Consider the following 21,312-nt stretch of genomic DNA (forward strand, 5'->3'; position numbering starts at 1 on the left):
TTGTAAAGTAGCAGTAGTTCTCAAAATAATATGAACTTGCCACCTTTAAAAGTGCCTAATAATCAAGTGAAATACTACTGATATGGAAGCTTTGGAGAGAGTAACATGAACAGCAGAGAAATTTTTCCAGTAAGAATTACAGGAATTTTCTTTTTGTTCCTTTTAGGAATTCATCCAGTGATACAATCAAAACCAAAGAACCAAGATGAGCTAAAAACATATTCCAATTTAAAATATAAGCACATTGGTTTTCAATGACAGAACCAAAAGTAATGAAGACATATCAAGTGCAATGCAGTTACTTAAGGCAAGATTATTGGAATTCCCTTATTCTAGAAAGTACACAATACATGTGTTAGAATTTAGATGCTTAAAAATCAATTTTCCCCAGAAAGAGGGATATATCAGCATGCATGTCAAAGAAGTTTCAATAATATATTTCTTTAAAAGTAAAGTCAGATTTTTTCCAGGAAAGATTCTGATGCATCAAGCTAGCAAGTATTCCCTTTAACTAGATATGTACAAACATGTTGAAACCAAAAGCCTCAAGTGCTGCAGCCTACCACAGTTTAGCTATTTCTTCAAACAGGCCAAAAGAGAGTCAGAGCTCTACTGGTGGGAGGCTGCCATATAGCAATTATTGCACGCATCTAGAATTAAAAAACAGAAAGTCAGTGCATTTTATTGAAAGTAGACACTTAAAGGAGGTTGTGCACTCCATTCTGAACATTTAATCATCCAGCATCCAATTTGTTGCTGTTGGTATAATTTACATTTTAATTAATCTATTGTGCATCAGATGAAGTGAAAATGGAATAAAATAATGCTGAAATTTTAGGGGTCAAGGGAACAGATAAACAGTAGTGTTAATACCAAAAGGAAGACAGCTTAACAAAAACAGAGTTCTTGTGATGATACAGGATTAGAGTGAAGGTTAGTCTGCTGGAGAAATGAGAGAATTATTATTTATTTATTTATTATTTATAAGCACAGAATGCACTGCCATAGGCATCCTCCCTAAAACTACTGTCCTGTAATTTTATGAAAGGATGAGATCCAAGAAAAAAACCACCACCAACAACAAAAAAGATAGCAGATCCTAGCTGTGCCCTGGATCTTTAGCCTCTGCTGTATGCTGAGATTTATACCATTGTCCCTAGAAGGCCCTTGATAATGATGTGACTATCCCAAATGTTACAATCGGGAACTGAGAGTCTAGCAGATATGTAAATGTGTAACTAAAAGGATTAAGGGTGCCTTTTGCAAATACGAGCAAAAACAGTGAAGTATACCATCAGAAAGAACCTGTTTACAAGCCTGCAAAATAAATGGAGGAATTGCAAAAACCTTCTGCATTTACCTTCCCCAATCCACTCAAAGAGTTATCAGCGCAAACCAGCCATAGTGGGCAAACAGAAGGACACTCCAAGTCAAGGCCTCATATGGAAAGAACAACCAAGACTTCACTCCTGAGCGACCACCAAACACCACTAGGGACCACCCAAGACCTTCCATGAAGCCCCTAATATGCATGTGCCAGGGTGATGTGAATATTATAATGAGTTCTGGGAAATGTAATGACTGTGCATATTCTGTATAGATATGAGTCTCTGTGAATCTCGCATTTGGTGGACACGTTGGGTGAAGAGATCCCCCATGTCCTCAGCACCGAATAAAAAGAATGCCTGCTTCTTAAGACTATATTGGTGTTAAGGAGTTTATTCCTGATTTTGGTGACAGTTTCTGGCAACCCAGGTGGGACCTTGCTTCTGAATCTCGACAGACCTGAGAGATCATTGGAGCTCCAGCTGGCACCGAGGAGTTCTCGGGAAGAACCTCTGATCTCTGGGCCAAAAAATTCAAGGCAAGACCACTGGAAGGTCTTGCATTCTTTTCTTTAAGGAATATTAAGGGTTGCCTGCCCATAAGGCACGGCAAAAGCCTCGCAGGGTTGAGCTATAAAGGTACCTAAGGGAAGGATTTGGTCTCACTGGACAAAAGTCCTTGAGAAACCTGGGTAAAAGGTTTAGGTCTTAGGTAACTGCTCTCAACACTGCAGCAGGAGAGGCCCGCACCAAAAGCGAGTATAAGAGGTCTGTGGGTTAGAATCCCACAAGGAGGTAGTGGGTCGGGAGCCCACAGGTAATAGTACAGAGGGTTCGAACCCCCCCCCCCCCAGTGTCTTGTTATTAAGTAATGAGTCATTGTTTGTAATAGGTGTTATTGGTGTTACTATCCTTGCTTCTGTGCTGTTTTCCTTGCATTTTGTGCTGTTTGTTTGTTTATCTTATAATGGGTAACAAACCCTCAGCAGAAGGGGGGATCTTAAAGAAATCTCCTTTAGGTTGTATACTGAAACACTGGAAACAAATAGGAGGGGACCCCCTCATGAGGAAACAACTGATTGAATATTGTAATATGAATATTGTAATAATTGGTGGCTGTTATATATTTTAGAAGATCAAGAAAAATGGCCAAGGAATGGGATGTTAAAATATAATACAATTTTACAGCTTACGTTATTTTGTAGAAGGGAAAAACAAATAGGATGAAGTACCGTATGTAGATTTGCTTTTCACTTTAAGAAACAACCCAGAGTGACAGAAGGATTTTGGGCGAACTCCACAGGACCCTATGGTCCTGGCACTGTGTCCTGGTTTGAGGTAAAACAGAACTAATTTTCTGTTCAGTAATTTTTCCTTTTTAGCTGGGCCTCTTCTAACTAACTAAACTCTGAAATTAACAGCATATTGTTCAGAAACTGCTCGCTCTCATAGTGATAAGACCTGATTATACCAAGGAATGGTATGCAGAGAGGCCCTTGCTTATACTTATTGCTATAACAACCAAAGTCAGGTAAATTTGTTATTTGCCCCATTGGAGGGTCGGAAGCGGAAAAGCGTAGAGGGGGTCACACCTGTAGGGAGGAGCAGACAGGACAGGTGTCCCAAAACTGACCAACAGGGGATTCCATCCCATCTGCATCATGCTCAGTATAAAAGCTGAGGGATCAAAGGGTCATCTCTCTTCCTTCAATGGCTGACGTCTGAGGAGGACCCTGTCTGTTCGCCTGCCTTTGATCCCAATCCGAGCAATCCTGACTCCAGATCCGGAATCCAGCTCCTGTCCATCACCAAGTCCAGCCTGGGACTTTCCCCTGTGCCTGCTGGTGATCATCACCCTGGGAGCTTGATACGGTTTTGTATATACTGTATATTTTTTTTTCTTTTTCCCTTTTTTTTTATTATTTATTACTTCATTATTTATTAATATTTTCATTAAAGTAGTTTAGTTTTTTCTAAACTCATAAATCTCTTTTATCTCTTCCTCTCCTCTCTTTTCCTTGGGGGGGGGGAGGGGCCACCTGTCACTCTGATTGGTTAATCTGGTCAAAACCACGACACACTGGAAAAAGAAAGAGGGAATAAAAACCTGAGGAGATGTTGTTCAGCATGTAACATTGGGAAAAGATGTCTCAAATGTGAGAGGGAGGAGAATGATTTAGAATTGATGGTGACCCCAAGACAAAGGGGAAGAGAAGAAGATTGGCCCTTTCTGAAACCTCTAAAATTTAAATTGGGAAAGCAGTGGATGGTTCACCAATTCCTATATATGCCTGAATGTCCAATGCCCCTCATGGGGAGGGATTTGTTGAATAAATTGGAGGCACAAATAATTTTTAAGGAAGTACAAGTAAAACTGTTGAGACCATAATCGAAGGCTGTGGAAGCGAGAATTTTTATGTTATAGAACGTGCAACAAAAGGGGGAGGAAATTCCAGTGGAGGTGGAGGACACAGTAATACCTCTGGTCTGGGCCAACGAAGTTCCAGGATGATCAAAACTGGCAGATCCGGTAAAGATCATTCTGAAACCAGGAGCCAGACCGATAAGGCAAAAACAATATCCTATCAAACTGGAAGCAAGAAAAAGTTTAGAAGGGTTAATTACAAAATTTTTAAATTATGAATTACTGGTAGAACGTGAGTCAGAATACAACACTCCAATTTTGCTGGTGAAAAAACAGAATGGTATCTACAGAGAAACATTTATTGTGGACTCCTGAATGTCAAACAACATTCAGAGAACTGAAGAAAGCATTGATGTCAGCCTCTGCATTGGGATTACTGGATTTATCCAAGCCCTTCAAACTGTTTGTGCACGAGTGCCAACATCTCGCCTTGGGAGTGTTGGTTCAAAAGTTGGGGACTTGGAAACGACAAGTGGGGTGTTTTTCTAAACAACTGGACAATGTGAGCCAGGGGTGGCCTGGGTGTCTGCGAGATCTCGCAGCCACTGTCCTCTTGATCCAGGAAGCTAGCTCTTAGACAGAAGATCACTATGTTTGTCCCACACATGATGACCTCTGTCCTGGAACAAAAGGGGGGACACTGGCTATCACCAAGCCGTATGCTCAAACATCAAGTTGTTTTATTGGAACAAGATGATGTGGAGCTGAAAACCACCACCACCCTAAACTCAGCCATGGTCCGGAGCTCAGAAGTGAAAGATGGTGAGCAATTTACCAGGAAAATTTATGAGGAAACTTTCTAGCTTAGTACGTCCATCAGACTATTATCCATTAGTGGTTTTTCATATAGGCACAGAGGAATCTGCAACTCGCAGCCCCAGATCCATAAAAAGAGACTTCAGGGAGTTGGGAGGGCTGGTAAGAGTCTGGGGCACAGGTTATCTTTTCATCACTCCTTCCAGTTGCGGGTAATGATGCTGGGAGGAACAGACGAATACAGACAATTAATACGTGGCTCCGTGGCTGGTGTCACCGCCATAACTTTGGGTTCTTTGACAATGGATTCACCCGTACAGCACCGGGCTTGTTAACAGCAAATGGGAGGCACCTCTCTCAAAGGGGGAAGGGGGCTCTTGCGCAGGAGATTGCGGGGTTGATTGACAGGGCTTTAAACTAAATGTGAGGGGGGAGGGGGGGAATAATATCAGACTTGATTGTAGCAAGCTGAGCGATAACACATCAGGGTTAGGGGGACAGGGTGCTAGTAAGGGCCTTCAGCCTGGCTCCCTGAGCCAAGCTGATGACACTGCATTGCAGTCAAAGACTTATTGAAAAGAGCCAGCAGCTCCTGAGGTAGTTGAAGTCAACAGAGAAACACCTATGAGACACCTCAAGGGGTGTTCCCTTAAGAAGGCAGCACAGCCGGCAGCACAGCTGAAGTGCCTCTACACAAATGCACCCAGCATGGGCAACAAACAGGAGGAGTTGGAAACTACCATGCTGCTGGAAAGCTGTAATATAGTGGCCATCACTGAAACCCGATGGGATGAATCCTATGACTGGAGTGTGGCTATTGAGGGCTACAAGCTGTTCAGAAGGGACAGGCAAGGAAGGAAGGGTGGAGGTGTAGCCCTCTATGTTAAGGAATGGATAGAGTGTGAGGAGATGTCCCCAAAGCCTTCCCTGGGGTCAGATGAAGAGAAAGTTGAGAGCTTGTGGGTGAGAATTAAGAGGCGGGCCAATATGAGGGACACTGTTGTGGGTGTTTATTACAGGCCACCTGACCAGGATGGGGAAGCTGATGAAGCCTTTTACAGTCAACTCAAAGTAGCCTCGCAATCATAGGCCTTGCTTCTCATGGGGGACTTCAATCACCCTGATATCTGCTGGGAAGGCTACACAGCCAAGCATCTACAGTCCAGGAGGTTCCTCCAGTGTATTGATGATAACTTCTTAACTCAGCTGGTGGAGGAACCAACAAGGAGAGAAGCACTACTGGACCTGGCTCTGACAAACAAAGAGGGACTGGTGGAGGACATTAAGGTTGGGGGCAACCTTGGCTGCAGCGACCATGGAAAAATAGAGTTCAGGATTGTGGGCAGTACGCATAAACCAATAAGTAGGACTGAAACCTTAGATTTCAGGAGGGCTAACTTCGACCTTTTCAAGAAACTGCTAGGAGAAATACCATGGGATAAGGCTCTGGAAGGTGGGGGGGCTCAAGAGAGCTGGTTGATATTCAAACATCGCTTTCTCCAAGCTCAGGATCGGTGGGTCCCTAAGAACAAGAAAACAGGCAAGGGAAGCAGGAGACCGGCATGGTTGAGCAGGGAGCTTCTGAAAAAGCTCAAGTGGAAGAAGGAAGTTTACACTGAGTGGAAGAAGGGACTGACCGCTTGGGAAGATTATAAGAATGCCATTAGAGTATGCAGGGATGAAACAAGGAAAGCCAAGGCCTCCTTGAAATAAAAATTGGCAAGGGATGTCAAAGTTAACAAGAAGGGTTTTTTCAGCTATATTGGAAGCAAAAGGACAACTAGAGAAAATGTGGGCCCACTGTTGAATGAGACAGGTGCCATGGTGACAGAGGATGCAGAGAAGGCGGAATTGCTGAATGCTTTCTTTGCTTCAGTCTTTACTGCTCAGGCCAGCCCTCAGGAGCCACAGAATTTGGAAGAATCAGAGAAAGTCTGGACAAAGGAAGACTTTCCCTTGGTGCAGGAAGACCAAGTTAAGGAGCAGTTAAGTGAACTGGATACCCACAAGTCCATGGGTCCTGATGGGATGCACCCGCGAGTGCTGAGGGAGCTGGCAGAAGTCATTGCTGAGCCACTCTCCATCATCTTCAAAAGGTCCTGGAGAACAGGCGAGGTACCCGAGGACTGGAGGAAAGCCAATGTCATCCCAGTCTTCAAAAAGGGCAAGAAAGAGAACCCGGGAAACTACAGGCCGGTCAGCCTCACCTCCATCCCTGGAAAGATAATGGAGCGACTCGTTCTGGGCGTCATCTCAAAGCATATGGAGGAAAAGAAAGCTATCAGAAGTAGTCAACACAGATTCACCAAGGGGAAGTCATGTCTGACTAACCTGATAGCCTTCTATGATGGCATGACTGGTTGGATAGATGAGGGGAGAGCGGTGGATGTTGTCTACCTTGACTTCAGCAAGGCTTTTGACACAGTCTCCCACAGCATCCTCATAGGTAAGCTTAGGAAGCGTGGATTAGAAGAATGGACAGTGAGGTGGATTGAAAACTGGATGAAAGACAGAGCTCAGAGGGTTGTTATTAGGGGCACAGAATCTAGTTGGAGGTCCGTAACAAGTGGAGTCCCCCAGGGGTCAGTACTGGGTCCAGTCACAGAATCATAGAATGGTTAGAGTTGGAAGGGACCTTAAAGATCATTGAGTTCCAACCCCCCAGCCATAGGCAGGGACACCTCCACTAGACCAGGTTGCTCAAAGCCCCATCCAGCCTGGCCTTAAACATTTCCAGGGATGGGGCAAATGGGAGGGCAGTCCTCTTCAATATATTCATCAATGACCTGGATGAAGGGATGGCGTGTACCCTCAGCAAGTTTGCTGATGATACAAAACTGGGAGGGGTCGTTGACACGCCGGAGGGCTGTGCTGCCATACAGGGAGACCTGGACAGGATGAAGAGTTGGCCAGAGAGGAACCTGATGAAATTCAACAAGGGCAAGTGTAGGGTGCTGCACCTGGGGAGGAATAACCCCATGCACCAGTACAGGTTGGGGGCTGACCTGCTGGAGAGCAGCTCTGAGGAGAAAGACCTGGGAGTCCTGGTGGACAACAGGATGACCATGAGGCAGTGATGTGCCCTTGTGGCCAAGAAGGCCAATGGCATCCTGGGGTGCATCAGGAAGAGTGTGACCAGCAGGTCGAGAGAGGTCATCCTGCCCCTCTATTTTGCCCTGGTGAGGCCCCATCTGGAGTACTGTGTCCAGTTCTGGGCTCCCCAGTTCAAGAAGGACAGGCAACTGCTGGAGAGGGTACAGCAGAGGACTACAAAGATGATTAGGGGCCTGGAGCATCTCTCTTAGGAGGAAAGGCTGAGGGACTTGGGTCTTTTTAGTCTAGGGAAGAGAAGGCTGAGGGGGGATCTGATCAATGCTTATAAATACTTAAAGGATGGGTGTCAAGAGGATGGGGCAGGTCTTTTTTCAGTGGTGCCCAGGGATAGGACAAGAGGAAATGGGCACAAACTTGAACATAAGAAGTTACACCTAAACATGAGGAGGAACTTCTTTACTTTGAGGGTGGCAGAGCACTGGAATAGGCTGCCCAGGAAGGTGGTGGAGTCTCCTTCTCTGGAGACATTCAAAACCTGCCTGGATGTGTTCCTGTGCAACCTGCTCTAGGTGGACCTGCTTTGGCAGGGGGGTTGGACTAAATGATCTCCAGAGGTCCCTTCCAACCCCATGTGATTCTGTAATTACATTGTGCCTGCTTGCAAACTACTGAGGAGGTGTATTCCAGCAGACAAGATCTTAAGGATGAACCACTGTCTAATCCAGAATTGGTATTATTCACAGATGGGAGCAGTTTTGTTCGAGAAGGGAAACGGATGGCTGGATATGCAGTTGTTACAACCATGGGAGTAATCAAAGCAGAGGCTCTGCCCGTAAACACATCAGTCCAGAAGACAGAACTGATTGTGTTACAACAGGCTCTGAAGATAGCTGAAGGAAAAAAAGTCAATATCTGGACAGACTCCAAATATGCGTATGGAGTGGTACATGCTCATGGGGCGATATGGAAAAAGAGGAGATTATTAGCAGCTCAGGGATGGCCAGTTAAACATAAGGAAGAAATTTTGCATCTTCTTCAAGATGTGCAAAACCCCAAAGAAGGGGCAATAATGCCAACCGCATCCTGGGCTGCATCAAGAGAAGCGTGGCCAGCAGGTCGATGGAGGGGATTCTACCCCTCTACTCTGCGCTTGTGAGACCCCACCTGGAGTACTGTGTCCAGCTTTGGAGTCCTCAACACAGGAAGGACATGGACCTGTTGGAACAGGTCCAGCGGAGGGCCACGAAGATGATCAGAGGGCTGGAGCACCTCCCCTATGAAGACAGGCTGAGAGAGCTGGGGTTATTCAGCCTGGAGAAGAGAAGGCTCCAGGGAGACCTCATAGCAGCCTTCCAATATCTGAAGGGAGCCTACAGGAGAGCTGGAGAGGGACTCTTTGTCAGGAAGTGTAGTGACAGGACATGGGGTAATGGTTTTAAATTGAGAGAGGGGAGATTTAGATTAGATATTAGGAGGAAATTCTTTACTGTGAGGGTGGTGAGACACTGGAACAGGTTGCCCAGGGAAGTTGTGGATGCCCCATTCCTGGAGGTGTTTAAGGCCAGGCTGGATGGGGCTTTGAGCAACCTACTTTGGTGGAGGTGTCCCTGCCCATGGCAGGGGGGTTGGAACTCGATGATCTTTAAGGTCCCTTCCAACTCTAACCATTCTATGATTCTATGCATTGCAAAGCTCACCTGTTTGGACAAGCTGCAGTAAATGTGGGTAATCGGCTGGCTGATAAAGCTGCTAAGGAGGAGGCAGAACAAAGCATTGTTCAAACAAAAGCATCCTTGCATTAGTACCAACCAAACAGATAGAACTACCCGTATCGGAACCAAATTATAATAAAGCAGACAGATATCTAGCATTGCACCTGAAGGCAATAGTGAATGAAAGAGGTTGGTTAATAACCCCCAGTAAGCAAGTTATAGTACCTCCACAGGTAATGATCAAGATAGTAAAGGAGAAACATAAAGAAACACATTGGAGAAGTGAGGCCATGATTGATAGCCTCCGCGATCAGGTTATTAGTGTAAGAATGACTAAAATAATTAAATCTGTGACTGAAAGGCGTGTAACTTGCCAGAAGAATAACCCGGTGACCCGGAAAAGACCTCCTCCCGGAGTAACCAAACAGGGAAAAGTACCAGGGGATTCCTGGCAAATTGATTTTTCAGAATTACCAAGGCAGAGTGACTACAAATACTTGTTAGTCCTGGTGGATTCCTTCTCAGGATGGCCAGAAGCTTTTTCTTGTCGCACCAACAAGGCGAGGCAAGTGGTTAAAATACTATTAAAAGAAATAATTCCAAGGTTTGGGGTCCCAATAGGAATGTCATCAGATCAGGGTCCACATTTTGTAGCAGAAGTAATCCATAGGTTGATCCAGGTCCTAAGAATTCAATGGCATCTACATACACCATGGAGACCACAATCAAGTGGGAAGATAGAAGGGATGAATCGAACTTTGAAACGACAAATAAGCAAGATATGCCAGGAGACTTACTTGAAATGGCCAGAGGCACTCCCAGTAGCACTTTTAAGGGTTAGGATACAACCAGGGTCTAATAATCCCAAATATTAATAAACCCAAGAGCCAGGATAAACGTGACAAACATGTTAAACGATCAGCCCATCAGCTGGATGAAGCGTGTGAGTCTCAGGTAACACTTTTTAGTCCAGCTGAAATCTCAGCGGCAGCCTTTTTAGCCCCGGGAATCAGAGTTGCAATGAATTATCAGACAATGAAGAGACTAGCCTGTGCCTTAGTGAAAAATATCAATTATACTTCACAAGCATTGTCGACTATAGAAGAAGAATTAGGTCATCTTAGACAGACCACTTTGGAGAATAGGGCAGCAATTGACTATTTGTTGTTAAGACATAATCATGGATGTGGAGAATTTCAAGGAATGTGTTGTTTCAATTTAACTGATAATTCCAAAATCACTGAAGGGAAAATTAAACAGATACATGATCTGGCCACAGGAATTAAAAACACTACATTGGTGTTAAGGAGTTTATTCCAAATTTCAGTGACACAAATACTGGCTGGGAGGTGAGGTGATGGGACACATTGATAATTACAGCACACTATCAAAGAAAAACAAACAAAAAAATGCCTATTCTAATCTCTCTTCTTGCAAAATTGACTGTTCTTCCAGAATACACTCCTGAAGACAGGGACAGAGATCAGAAAGTATGCAACTCCTGAAAAAAAAAGCATGTACACCTTGGAAATTTTTCTTAACGCTTAAGTGACAAGAACCTTCTCATAAATAAAATACCTGTAGGAACAATTATGTGATGCAACCCCCTTAGTTTTCTGTAATCAGCCCTGAAATACAGCATAAGAAATCAAAATCTATTAGAGCTAATGTCTGGAACTGTGGCGGTGTGCTCTCCCTGTTTCCCCCTCCCCCCCACCCCAGCTCCTGCTTGGGCCATGGCCATCATAGCCATCACAACATCAGTTGTGATAACTTGCACCTGGACTTTGGGGGATGGATGGCAACATAGCCAAAACACTGTCTGGAGTGGGGACCTAGAAATTTTGTTCCCATGAGAATATGACTATAGGTCAATTATCTTACTCTATAAATAGCGGACAGCCCAAGAGCCCTTTGAGCTCTCCTGCATGGCAGCGGGCTGCAAGCCAGGATCTCCCCTTTTGTGAGGACGCTCGCTTAAGGTTCTACTCCTCGAGGTTGAGAGATTCCTTGCTGCAACAGATTCTCAGTAAGTGACTAATAGCATGCTAAACTTTGAAATCTTAGCTAAGTAATATAAAGGGTTGATTGCGCATATATAATCCTTTAGACATAAACTGTTGACCAAGTCTGGGACTAGGACTGGATCCAGCCGCACCTAGACTCCTCTCTGAGAAGGAGTTTAGAAAGCAAGGGGGTCCTTTCTGAACCTCGTGACTCAACAGGAGGGTCTCCCTGACAGCTTGTCTGACCCTGTCCTCTATGCAGTAAATAATAGAGTGTACCTTGACATCGAATCTTGTAAAACACTATCGCATTTACTACTGGTTTTATCGCACTTACTACTGATTTTGTTAAATCACTGTTTCACCTTAATAAATATTTCACTACTTCACTCTAACTAGTGAAGTTGATCACTCCGTCCGCAACAGGAACACATCTGATGGTTTGTAAGTTGCCAGAAAAAGAAATGGGTTCTTTTTATTACTATAAAAAGCAAGCCTCAGCAATCTTGACTTCCATATGTTCACTTCATAAAACTATTTATTTCATAAAACTGCTTTAGGGAAGATACCTAATTTGTGGTATATGATTAGACTAGATATTATAAGGAAATACACAATTTTATTTCTACAACCATCCAACATACGAGGTATTTTACACGTTCATGTTTTTACAGACAGGCACCTGGAATTACCTCTTTAAAGAAAAGCCTGGAGCTATCCCCACACCAGCACTTAACATGCCAGCACCTCACTTCTTAAAATTGCAGTGCCTCATCCACATCTCCCTCACTTCCACTCCTTCTATTGCTATTAACCACTCGCCTGAGCCACCACAGAAAAAACACCAATACCAACTAGCCCAGAGAAACAAAATCTCCCTCCACTTCTGTCAAGTTACCTGGAGAGGGCCACTTCTTGTGCGCTCCCTCCCTAACCTGAATCTACTATGAACCTTCCAATCTGAGGACAGCTAGGACAGAGCAACAGTATTACTCCTTCTAAAACCATTATATAAATTTAACCTTCACAGATCTAAAGAATAATTTTTTCATTATGAAATGTGAAGTGTGTTTATCCCTTTTGCTTCTTAACCTTACACCTCCCCTTTTCAAAAAGTCACATCTGTGCTTATAGCTCCTGGCATAGCTACAATTAGCAGAAGTCAATATAATCATTAACCTACTTGTAATATCTATATGACATATGCATTTCTTTTAGAACAGGTGAAAAAATTCTCTGAGAAGATGCTCAAAGGAGGAACTTCTTTAGTATTTGATATTGTCTTGTCTTCAAATTCATTTCATAGCTTCACCGTGAACACATAAAAAAAGCTAAACTAATCACTTCTAACTTTATTTCTTTAGAGGGGTATATGTCTAGGAATTGCTAGACGTACTGCCATCAGAAATTACCAGGACAACCACCTCAGGAAGGTTAAGCTTGTATTTTATAAAAACTAAGAACAATACACTATTTCCCAAGTAGAAAGCAAAAGTAAAGATGTTAAAACTCATTTAAAAAACAAACCCAAAACTAAAAACTCACTCACTGTCTTCTGTGGGAAGGACCTGCAGGGAATAAATCCATTCTATTATATCATCTTTGTTCACCACATCTAAGGAATCCAACATATCCAGACCAGAGAGTGCGAAAAATGCAATTGTCAACCTAAAAGAAAAAGATAAGACTTACACTTCCCACCATAAATATCATTGGGAGATTAACAAATGGTTGAAGAAACAGAAATATCTATGAATTCTCAGCCTTTGAGAGTGGTACATCATACTGAGCCTAGCTCAGAAAGCATGAAATTTATCTACTGGAAAAAATTATGTTCTTTATACTTTAAGGATTTATCCATCTCAACAAGGCTCTTAATATAAGCAATCCCTTCTTTTATATAGTAATGAGATGCCAATTCAGACATTAACCTAAGAGCCTGCTTACCTGAAAAAGTCAGTACAAGGCAAAATAGGTTATTAACATATGGAACACTAGTTCTGTAATGAATTCTTACACAAACAATTTTATCAACATGCAGTAAGTGCAAGGTAACCCTGAACCCAGTAAGCTGCCTCTCACTGTGTCTTAAATCCAATTTCAGATGCTTACAAGTTAGGCGCCCTTTATAACTAATCAATGTATCAATAGGCACACAGGATGAATTACCATCTAGAAGTACTTATTTCTTATCGTTGGATACAAAGGAGAGCAAGTCAATCTAAGTATCCAACATGGGAAGTGAAGTCTGTAGTAGATAACACGCTGTACTGGGTTTGGCTGGGATGAAGTTATGAAGTTAACTTTCTTCATAGCAGCCCATATGGTGCTGGTTTGCATTTGTGTCTAAACCAGTGTTGATAACACAACAGTGTTTTGGCTACTGCTGAACAGTGCGTGCACAGTCAAAGCCTTCTCTCCCCAAAGGCCATTAGGCTGGGGTGGACAAGAGGTTGGGAGGGGACATTGCCAGGACAGCTGACCCAAACTGACCAAAGGGATATTCCATACCATATGACATCGCGCTCAGCAATAAAAGCTCAGGGAAAGGAAGAGGGTGCAGGGACATTTGTGGTTATGGCATTTGTCTTCCCAAGCAACCCTTACACGTGCTGAGGTCCTACTTCCCAGGAAGTGGCTGGACATCTGCTTGCCAATGGGCAGTAAGGAATTAATTCCTTTTTTTGTTTTGCTTGTGCACACAGCTTTTGCTTTTCTTATTAAACTGTCATTATCTTGATCCACAAGTCTTTTCACCTTCCATTTTCCTCCCTATGCCCCAGGAGAGGGGAGCAAGCAAAAGGCAGGGGGGGTGTTTGGCTGCTGGCCGGGGTCAACCTACTACACATGCTGAAGTTCTTTCTTCCTCATAGCTCATTTTCTTCCTTCAATTTGTGATACTGTAACTGTTTATAAGGCTACACAGTAAACCAACCCCTTAGTTTGGGGGGGTTTGTTTTTATAACAGGCTTATAGCATAGCCCTCAAACAGTTGTATCAGTTGCACTGAAAAAAACCAAAACAGCAGCACTGGGGTAGGAAAACATTCATGCAAGAATGGTACCTTGGAAGTTCTAACTCATTAAAATTAGCTGAATGTACATTTTGCCACTCACAGTTGTATCTGCTCTAAAATCTTGCTCTGTTTGACCAACAGATAAACTGATTGTGAAATAGCTGTTGAATAGACAGAAACTACAGCTTAGCATGCTAAGGAAAACAAAAAGTCAATGCCAGCTTTCCTTAGGAGACTAAGTTATAATTTGCCTCACTGGCTTCCTGACCCATCCTAGGTATCAGGAGTAGGAACCTCTGAAGAAGTTCAGGACAGATGTGGTCAGCAGCCTCTATAGCCATCTAATTTCTGCCTGTGGTTCTGCATCAGAGCCACAAACGCTAAGGCCAAGAAAAAATGGTGATGTGAGTCAGCCCAAAATACACCTTAAAATAATTCTGCTAATTAAAACACAGCAGCCAAACAATGATGCAGCAGACATCTCAAACACGTCGTCACACCCTACAAAACATGACATCCCTATCAGTGGGCTGATCTGCTGTTACAATAATCATGTGGCCAAAGAGTCACAAGCAATTTTTTAAACCGACTTCTATTTCATAGCTGATATCACCTAGGATCACATACCACAAACAAGGATCACAACTCATTTGACAAATGGTAACTTGTTACACTGAGGTTACTTGATTTCATGGTACCTTTTACTTCAACCCCGAGTTTTTTTATTGCTTCTTTGTATCATTCTTACCAAAAAAGGCTTTAATCTATAGTCTGCATAGATTCTGACACTAACATTCCCTCTTCAAAAAAATGCTCCATGCAACTCTAAGGTCCTTGTCAAAAATTTCAAACACAATAGCATGCATCTCCACTAGTGAAGGTATTCATGGTCAAAAAAAAGTATAAACTTATTTTGTAATCACTTAATTCTAAAATCTCTCTTTGTTATTATTATTAAAAAAAAAAAAGTATGCTGTGCAGGAAACATGGAACAAAAATATCATTTAAGCCAAAAATATTAGTTAAGCATGATCTGATGGCTGCAAAATTGTCTTTAAAGTGTAAGCTTAACACTTCAAGGCTTATATCAACTTTTGCCATAGATCAGATACGTGTAACCCAAAATCAGACTCTGGACAATAACCCACTACTTTGAGCAAAACCACTACTTTTTAAGAAACACAAGAAAAAAAATTAAAAGATAGTTCACCTACAGTAAATTAATTTTTGAAACCTTGCATATGATATGTTCCAATTTTCACAAATACTAAGGCATTTTCACACTGTTACCCAGCTAAGCTACTTCCAAAGGGGCACAAACACTATGCCAATTTCAGCACCAGGAACTGCTGTAAACTAGGCCCAAAACCACAAGACACTACATACAACAGACAAAACAATATACCTAACCTATACTGAAAAATACATACATTTTACATACATTTCACATACATTCAGTTTAATCAAAGCTGATTCTCCATGTTAACTGTACCAGCAGCATTAGGAAACTGACTGTACACAGAGTACTGGAATTCACATATGATAGGCAAAAACACCCAGGCAGCACTGAACACAGTGCACTCCTCATACAGCCATCTACATACAACATTTTACTTCATATGCTATTTTGCTTCAGAGAATTAACAGACATGTTCTAAGACTAACAAAGACTGTTATCAGCACCTTATCTGACACGTAGCATGAAATTAAAAAACTTCATATAGAACAATTCAGAGACAGAGCAGCCCTTTTTAACACAAACCCCAGGTCTGGCATCACTATTGCTGTTCCTTTTCTTCATGCCTTCTACAACAACTATAGTTACTGCATGAGTGTACTGAGTCAGGCTTGGAGGGAGTTAATTTTCTTCATAGCAACCTATATGGCGTTCTGCTTTAGATTTGGAACCAAAACTGTTGATAATTCAGGGATGTTTTAGCTATTGCTGAACAGTGCTTACACAGAGTCAAGGCCTTTTCTGCTACTCGCACTGCCCTGTCAGCGAGTAGGCTGGGGGTGCACAAGGAGTTGGGAGGGGACACAGCTGGGACAGCTGACCCCAACAGACCAAAGGGATATTCCATACCATATGACATCATGCTCAGCAATAAAACTGGGGGAAAGAGGAAGTGAGAGGATGTTCGGAGTTATGGTGCCTGTCTTCTCAAGTCACCATTACACGTGATGAAGCCCTGCTTTCCTGGAAATGGCTGAATATCTGCCTGCCAATGTAGTGAATTCCTTGTTTTGCTTTGCTTGCACACACAGCTTTTGCTTTCCCTATTAAATTGTCTTTATGAGTTTTCGCACTCTTGCCTTTCTGATTCTCTTCCCCATCCCATTGAGGGGGGGAGGGGAACGAGTGAGCGGCAGTGTGGGGCTTAGCTGCCAACCAGGGTTAACCCAAAATAACATGTATCAATTTAGAAGTCAAGCATCAAAGTTTGACATATGAAATTTATTTTTTAATTGACCTACTGAAAGCTTACGTAACAGAGATCCTAGGTCTTAAGGTCCCCTTCCAAGATAAGCAAATAAAGACATTTCTGATGACAGATTCTGAGCTCTTGATCTTCAGCCAAGTACAAAAACTATAGATTTTCAGAATTCAAAAACCTTTTCAAGTGACTGATTTGAGAAGGTGAATAATCATGCTACAAAGCATCATGAAATATCACAATCTGAAAGATTTTAGAGACCAGAAGAGTTGGGGGGATCTGATCAATGACTATAAATACTTAAAGGGTGGGTGTCAAGAAGGTGGGGCCAGTCTTTTTTCAGTGGTGCCCAGTGACAGGAAAAGAAGAAATGGGCACAAACTTGAACATAGGAAGTTACACCTAAACATGAGGAGGAACTTCTTTACTTTGAGGGTGGCAGAGCACAGGAATAGGCTGCCCAGGAAGGTGGTGGAGTCTCTGTCTCTGGAGACATTCAAAACCCGCTGGACACGTTTCTGTGCAACCTGCTCTAGGTGGACCTGCTCTGGCAGGAGGGTTGGACTAGATGATTTCCAGAGGTCCCTTCCAACCCTATATCATTCTGTGATTCTGTGAATTCTCCTGCCAAACCTCATAGTATGACTGATAGTGTATGAGACTTCACAGACCAGATTACCGAAAACCTACTGTTGCTGAAGTTGCATGCAGCAACTACAAATAAAAGTAATCATGAGGGCTTTGGACCAATAATTTCAGTAAAGAAGACTGCATTGGGTCTGGCTGGGATGGACTTAACTTTCTTCATAGCAACCTGTATGGTGCTGTGTTTTGGGTTTGTGGCTAAAACAGTGTTGACAACACACCAATGCTTTAGCTATTGCTGAACAGTACTTGCACAGCATCAAGGCTTTCTCTTTTTCCCTCCCCAGAAAGTAGTGTGAGTAAGAAGTTGTGAGGGAACACAGCCAGGACAGCTGTTGTTATAGTTTTACCAACTCCCTTAGTGTTTGACAAACTACAGCTAGCATTGTGCTGAAAAAAACTTCCTCCTCTGCCATCTTGCCTTGTTACAGCAAATGCAGTTGTTTCTGCTGCAGTGCAGCAAACCAAAACCAATCTCACTGACAAATTATTATTTTTTTATTATTATTACAAGTTTCTCCGTAATTTAGTTGAGTTCCCCAATCCGGGTCACCATGGAACCACAGAAATGGAGGAACAAGGGAGGTAAGAATAAAAGGATGACAGCATTTCTTTCTGCAGCAATACCAGGTCAGGAGGTTTGGTAACCTCAGTGACCTTGAACTTGTCAAAAAGGCCAACTTTGTGCCCTCAAGGTCAAACTAGGGGTGACACTTTTGTGGTGCAATCACCTGCTTAGAATTTGTTAACAGAGACATATACATATCTGCAGAACATTGATCTAAAAATCAGTATATTAGGACTCAAGAATCTCTGGGTGAGTAAAAATGTCATGACTTAAACAAATGCATGAATTTAGATGACCACGATTTTTATTCTAATTGAAGATTTAAATTTGACTATGCCAATTGGCCAAAAATTAAGGAGTCCTGAAATAGCTTCAAACTGATAGTTCAAATTTTCAGAAAACTTAAGGTTTTTTCAGTGTTGCACAACCATACAATTCACTGGGCAGTGATTATTTAATGTATCATGGCTACTATGACTACACATTAAATTTAAGCTCAGATAGGTAATTAATTTCAAAAAAGATATGAAAACAATTAGTATTATTATTAGCATTATTCAATAAGATTAGAGAAGATGCCATCTAAACTAGAGCCTCTGCTTTAGCTCAGTGGCAAACTGTGACAGCTTGGTAATATAAATTATGAAACAGAAATGTCTAGGTTGACAGGGACCTCTGGAGATCATCTGGTCCCATCTTCTGTTGAAAGCAGGGCCTTAAATTAGGTTACCCAGGGCCCCATTCAGCTGAGTCTTTAAGGGAGACTCCACCATTTCTCTGGGCAACCTATTCCAGTGATTAACTGCTCTCATGGTGAAGAACATTTATCTTATATCCAGACAAAATTTCCCTGAAAGCAACTCATCCCTGTTGCCTCTTGTCCTGTCGCTGCATTCCCTTGTGAAGGGAGCACCTCCATCTTTCTCTTCAACTACTTTTAAGGTAGTAGAAGACTGTGATTTAGATCTTCCCTGAGGCCTCTCTTCTCTAGGCTGAGCAAATCCCATTTCTATAGCCTTTCTTCATGTGTCAATTTTTCCAACCCTCATCATCTTGGCAGCCCTCCTCTGCTGGACCCTCCAATTTTTCAGTATCTCTGTTGAACTTGGGGACCAAAACTGTATGCAGTATACCAGGTGTGACATAACAAGTACCAAATAGAGTGGGATAATCACACCCCTTGATCTTGTGGCTATACAACCCAGGGTGTGTTTTGCCTCCATTACTTCAAGTATTGTAAATGTTAAGCTTGGATGATCAAATTATATTTTACTTGTAATCTGGTCTGGTATTTCATCTTAGAGATTGGAAAGGATCTCCATTATTCACCACCTAAGCAAACATAACTGTAGTGAAATAACAGTATTGGAAGAACCCTTCTTTAACAAGGTATTGAAAAAGGATGAAAGTACACTGAAAAAAAATGGTTATGGTCTTTATAAATATTTATTAAAAATGGAAGAGAAAATAGTCTGCTGTAAGATTCCAAGAAGGATTTAGCCTTCTTATCATCTTATCTTGTTTTAGTTTGGATTATCCACACCAGAATTATGAACGTTTTCTCCACTTCATATTACATGGCTATGTTTAGCCCTCCTGGCTATGATTTTAATAGATGTGTGTATCATCAAATTTATTATAACTTTAATGCCTAAATAAAGCTAGTGCATAGCATGTTAAGATGAGTTCTTTATGCCATTTAAAATAACAAAGTATACCAAAACAGGCTAAGGCTTAATGAATGAATACATTACTTAAGATCAAAATGTATAACTTTTTAAATATAAAGCTATGTGTTATTTCACACACTGCTTCAATGCTATATCCATACTAATCTTCCTAACTGAAGAAACACATGGTTTTTGCCAAGTGTCTGTACATTCAACTGAAGGAAAGCTTCATTTAACAGGAGGACTTGATCAAAGTCATTAAGCATTCTTCACAGTATGTATGACTTCCAAGAAATTACAAAGTGAAAAAAATGTGATGACTTTACTGGTTTAATGAAATACTGAATCCTTTACACATCTCCAAGTTTTTATTAAATGCACAAGATGATAGTAATTTAACTGACAAGCTGCATCAGAAATAACTTACTAGTTTACATGAAGACATTAAGAATCTGAAAAAAATGCATTCTGAATCCATTACATGGACAAGTGTCCCTCTACTTTTAAAGGGGCATATTTCACTATTACCAGTAACATGTTTTAACATTTGTACTAGCTAATGAAAATATAAACTATTTCTGTTACATAACAGTATTTTGCATTCTGACTTTGAACTACAGACGACTTAAGTCGTTTATTTTAAAATCGGTTTTCAGAGTAGATTAAAAGAATTAAGCACTGGTCTAAAAATAGATTAGAAGGATTAACAAGTGGGTTTTTTTCTCATGCATACCAAAGAGTTTAATTAAGCACAGACTTAACTTCTACATAAACTTACATTTTTGTGAACATTTTTGCTGGTGGAGTTTTCTAGAGAAGACGTTCATTTTGACCACCGCTACACCGGCTGTTAAGACTACCGACGCAGTGAGATCCTGTATCCTGCCCACAGCCGCTTCGCCAGTGCTATCACCTCGAGGGAAGCCGGGGCGAGCGGGCAGACAGCTCTCCAGGAATGATTTCCCGTCAAACGCAACCGCCCCTGGGAGAAGAAAGACTCCCCCCAACTCTCTGAGACTGGCGGAGGACGCCGGAAAAAAGGAAACAGGGTCTGTCCCGCCTTTCCACCGTGGGGCTCGAGGGCTACGGGAACGCGCCAAATGCCCATCAGCCCTACCTGCCAAGCATACCTGCTGGTCTCTAGGAACGAGTACCGCTCGGGCAGGATCTGGAGACAACGCTGAAAAAAACACACATGCCGTTCTTTCAGAAAGTCCAGCCGCTCCACCTCCCCCAAGTTCAGCGCTAGCCGCGCTACCGCCATCTTACTCCCGCCTGTGGCCAGCGCGCGTTGTGCGTCTGCGTCATATGCGGCTGCCGCGGGACACAACCAGTCACTGGTTCCGCCCGCTGGGCGTGAAGCTCTCTTGCGGACTGCCCAGTATCGTCTGCCAGCTCTCCCCACAGACTTAGGCTGGACAGTCACACCTCCCTCAGTGGCTCAGCTCTCTGGGTCCACCTCACCCCGGAAGGATGGGGACGGGGAGGGGGAGGAGAGTAACTGCTTACTTCGTAACGGCACGTTGTCAGCCTGCAAGAGCTGCCAGTCAGATGAATACGTGCCCGAGATACTATTAGGTAAAATGATTACGTGTTGTTTTATTACAGCTGGTAATATTCTGCAGGTAAATCCAGTAACTTGAACTAATTATTCATGTCTTAGGAAATAAGTTACTGTGTAGCAGATTGCATACAAG

The 21,312-nt window shown here is 42.5% G+C and overlaps 1 protein-coding gene across 1 annotated transcript in view; it reads right to left on the bottom strand.

Moving 5' to 3' along the window:
* The window catches only part of LOC141476668 (geranylgeranyl transferase type-1 subunit beta-like), a 63,109-nt gene extending 42,220 nt beyond the window's left edge, over positions 1 to 20,889 (bottom strand). The window contains exons 1-2 of the mRNA XM_074165468.1: positions 20,746 to 20,889; positions 12,828 to 12,946 (exon numbers count right to left, since the gene is read on the bottom strand). Of these exons, the coding sequence (XP_074021569.1) occupies positions 12,828 to 12,946; positions 20,746 to 20,879 (253 nt within the window). The 5' untranslated portion in view covers positions 20,880 to 20,889. The remainder of the gene's footprint in view (positions 1 to 12,827; positions 12,947 to 20,745) is intronic.
* Positions 20,890 to 21,312: the final 423 nt, after the last annotated feature.

This window comes from Numenius arquata, chromosome W (assembly GCF_964106895.1).
Source record: "Numenius arquata chromosome W, bNumArq3.hap1.1, whole genome shotgun sequence".
Taxonomy (NCBI): Eukaryota; Metazoa; Chordata; class Aves; order Charadriiformes; family Scolopacidae; genus Numenius; species Numenius arquata.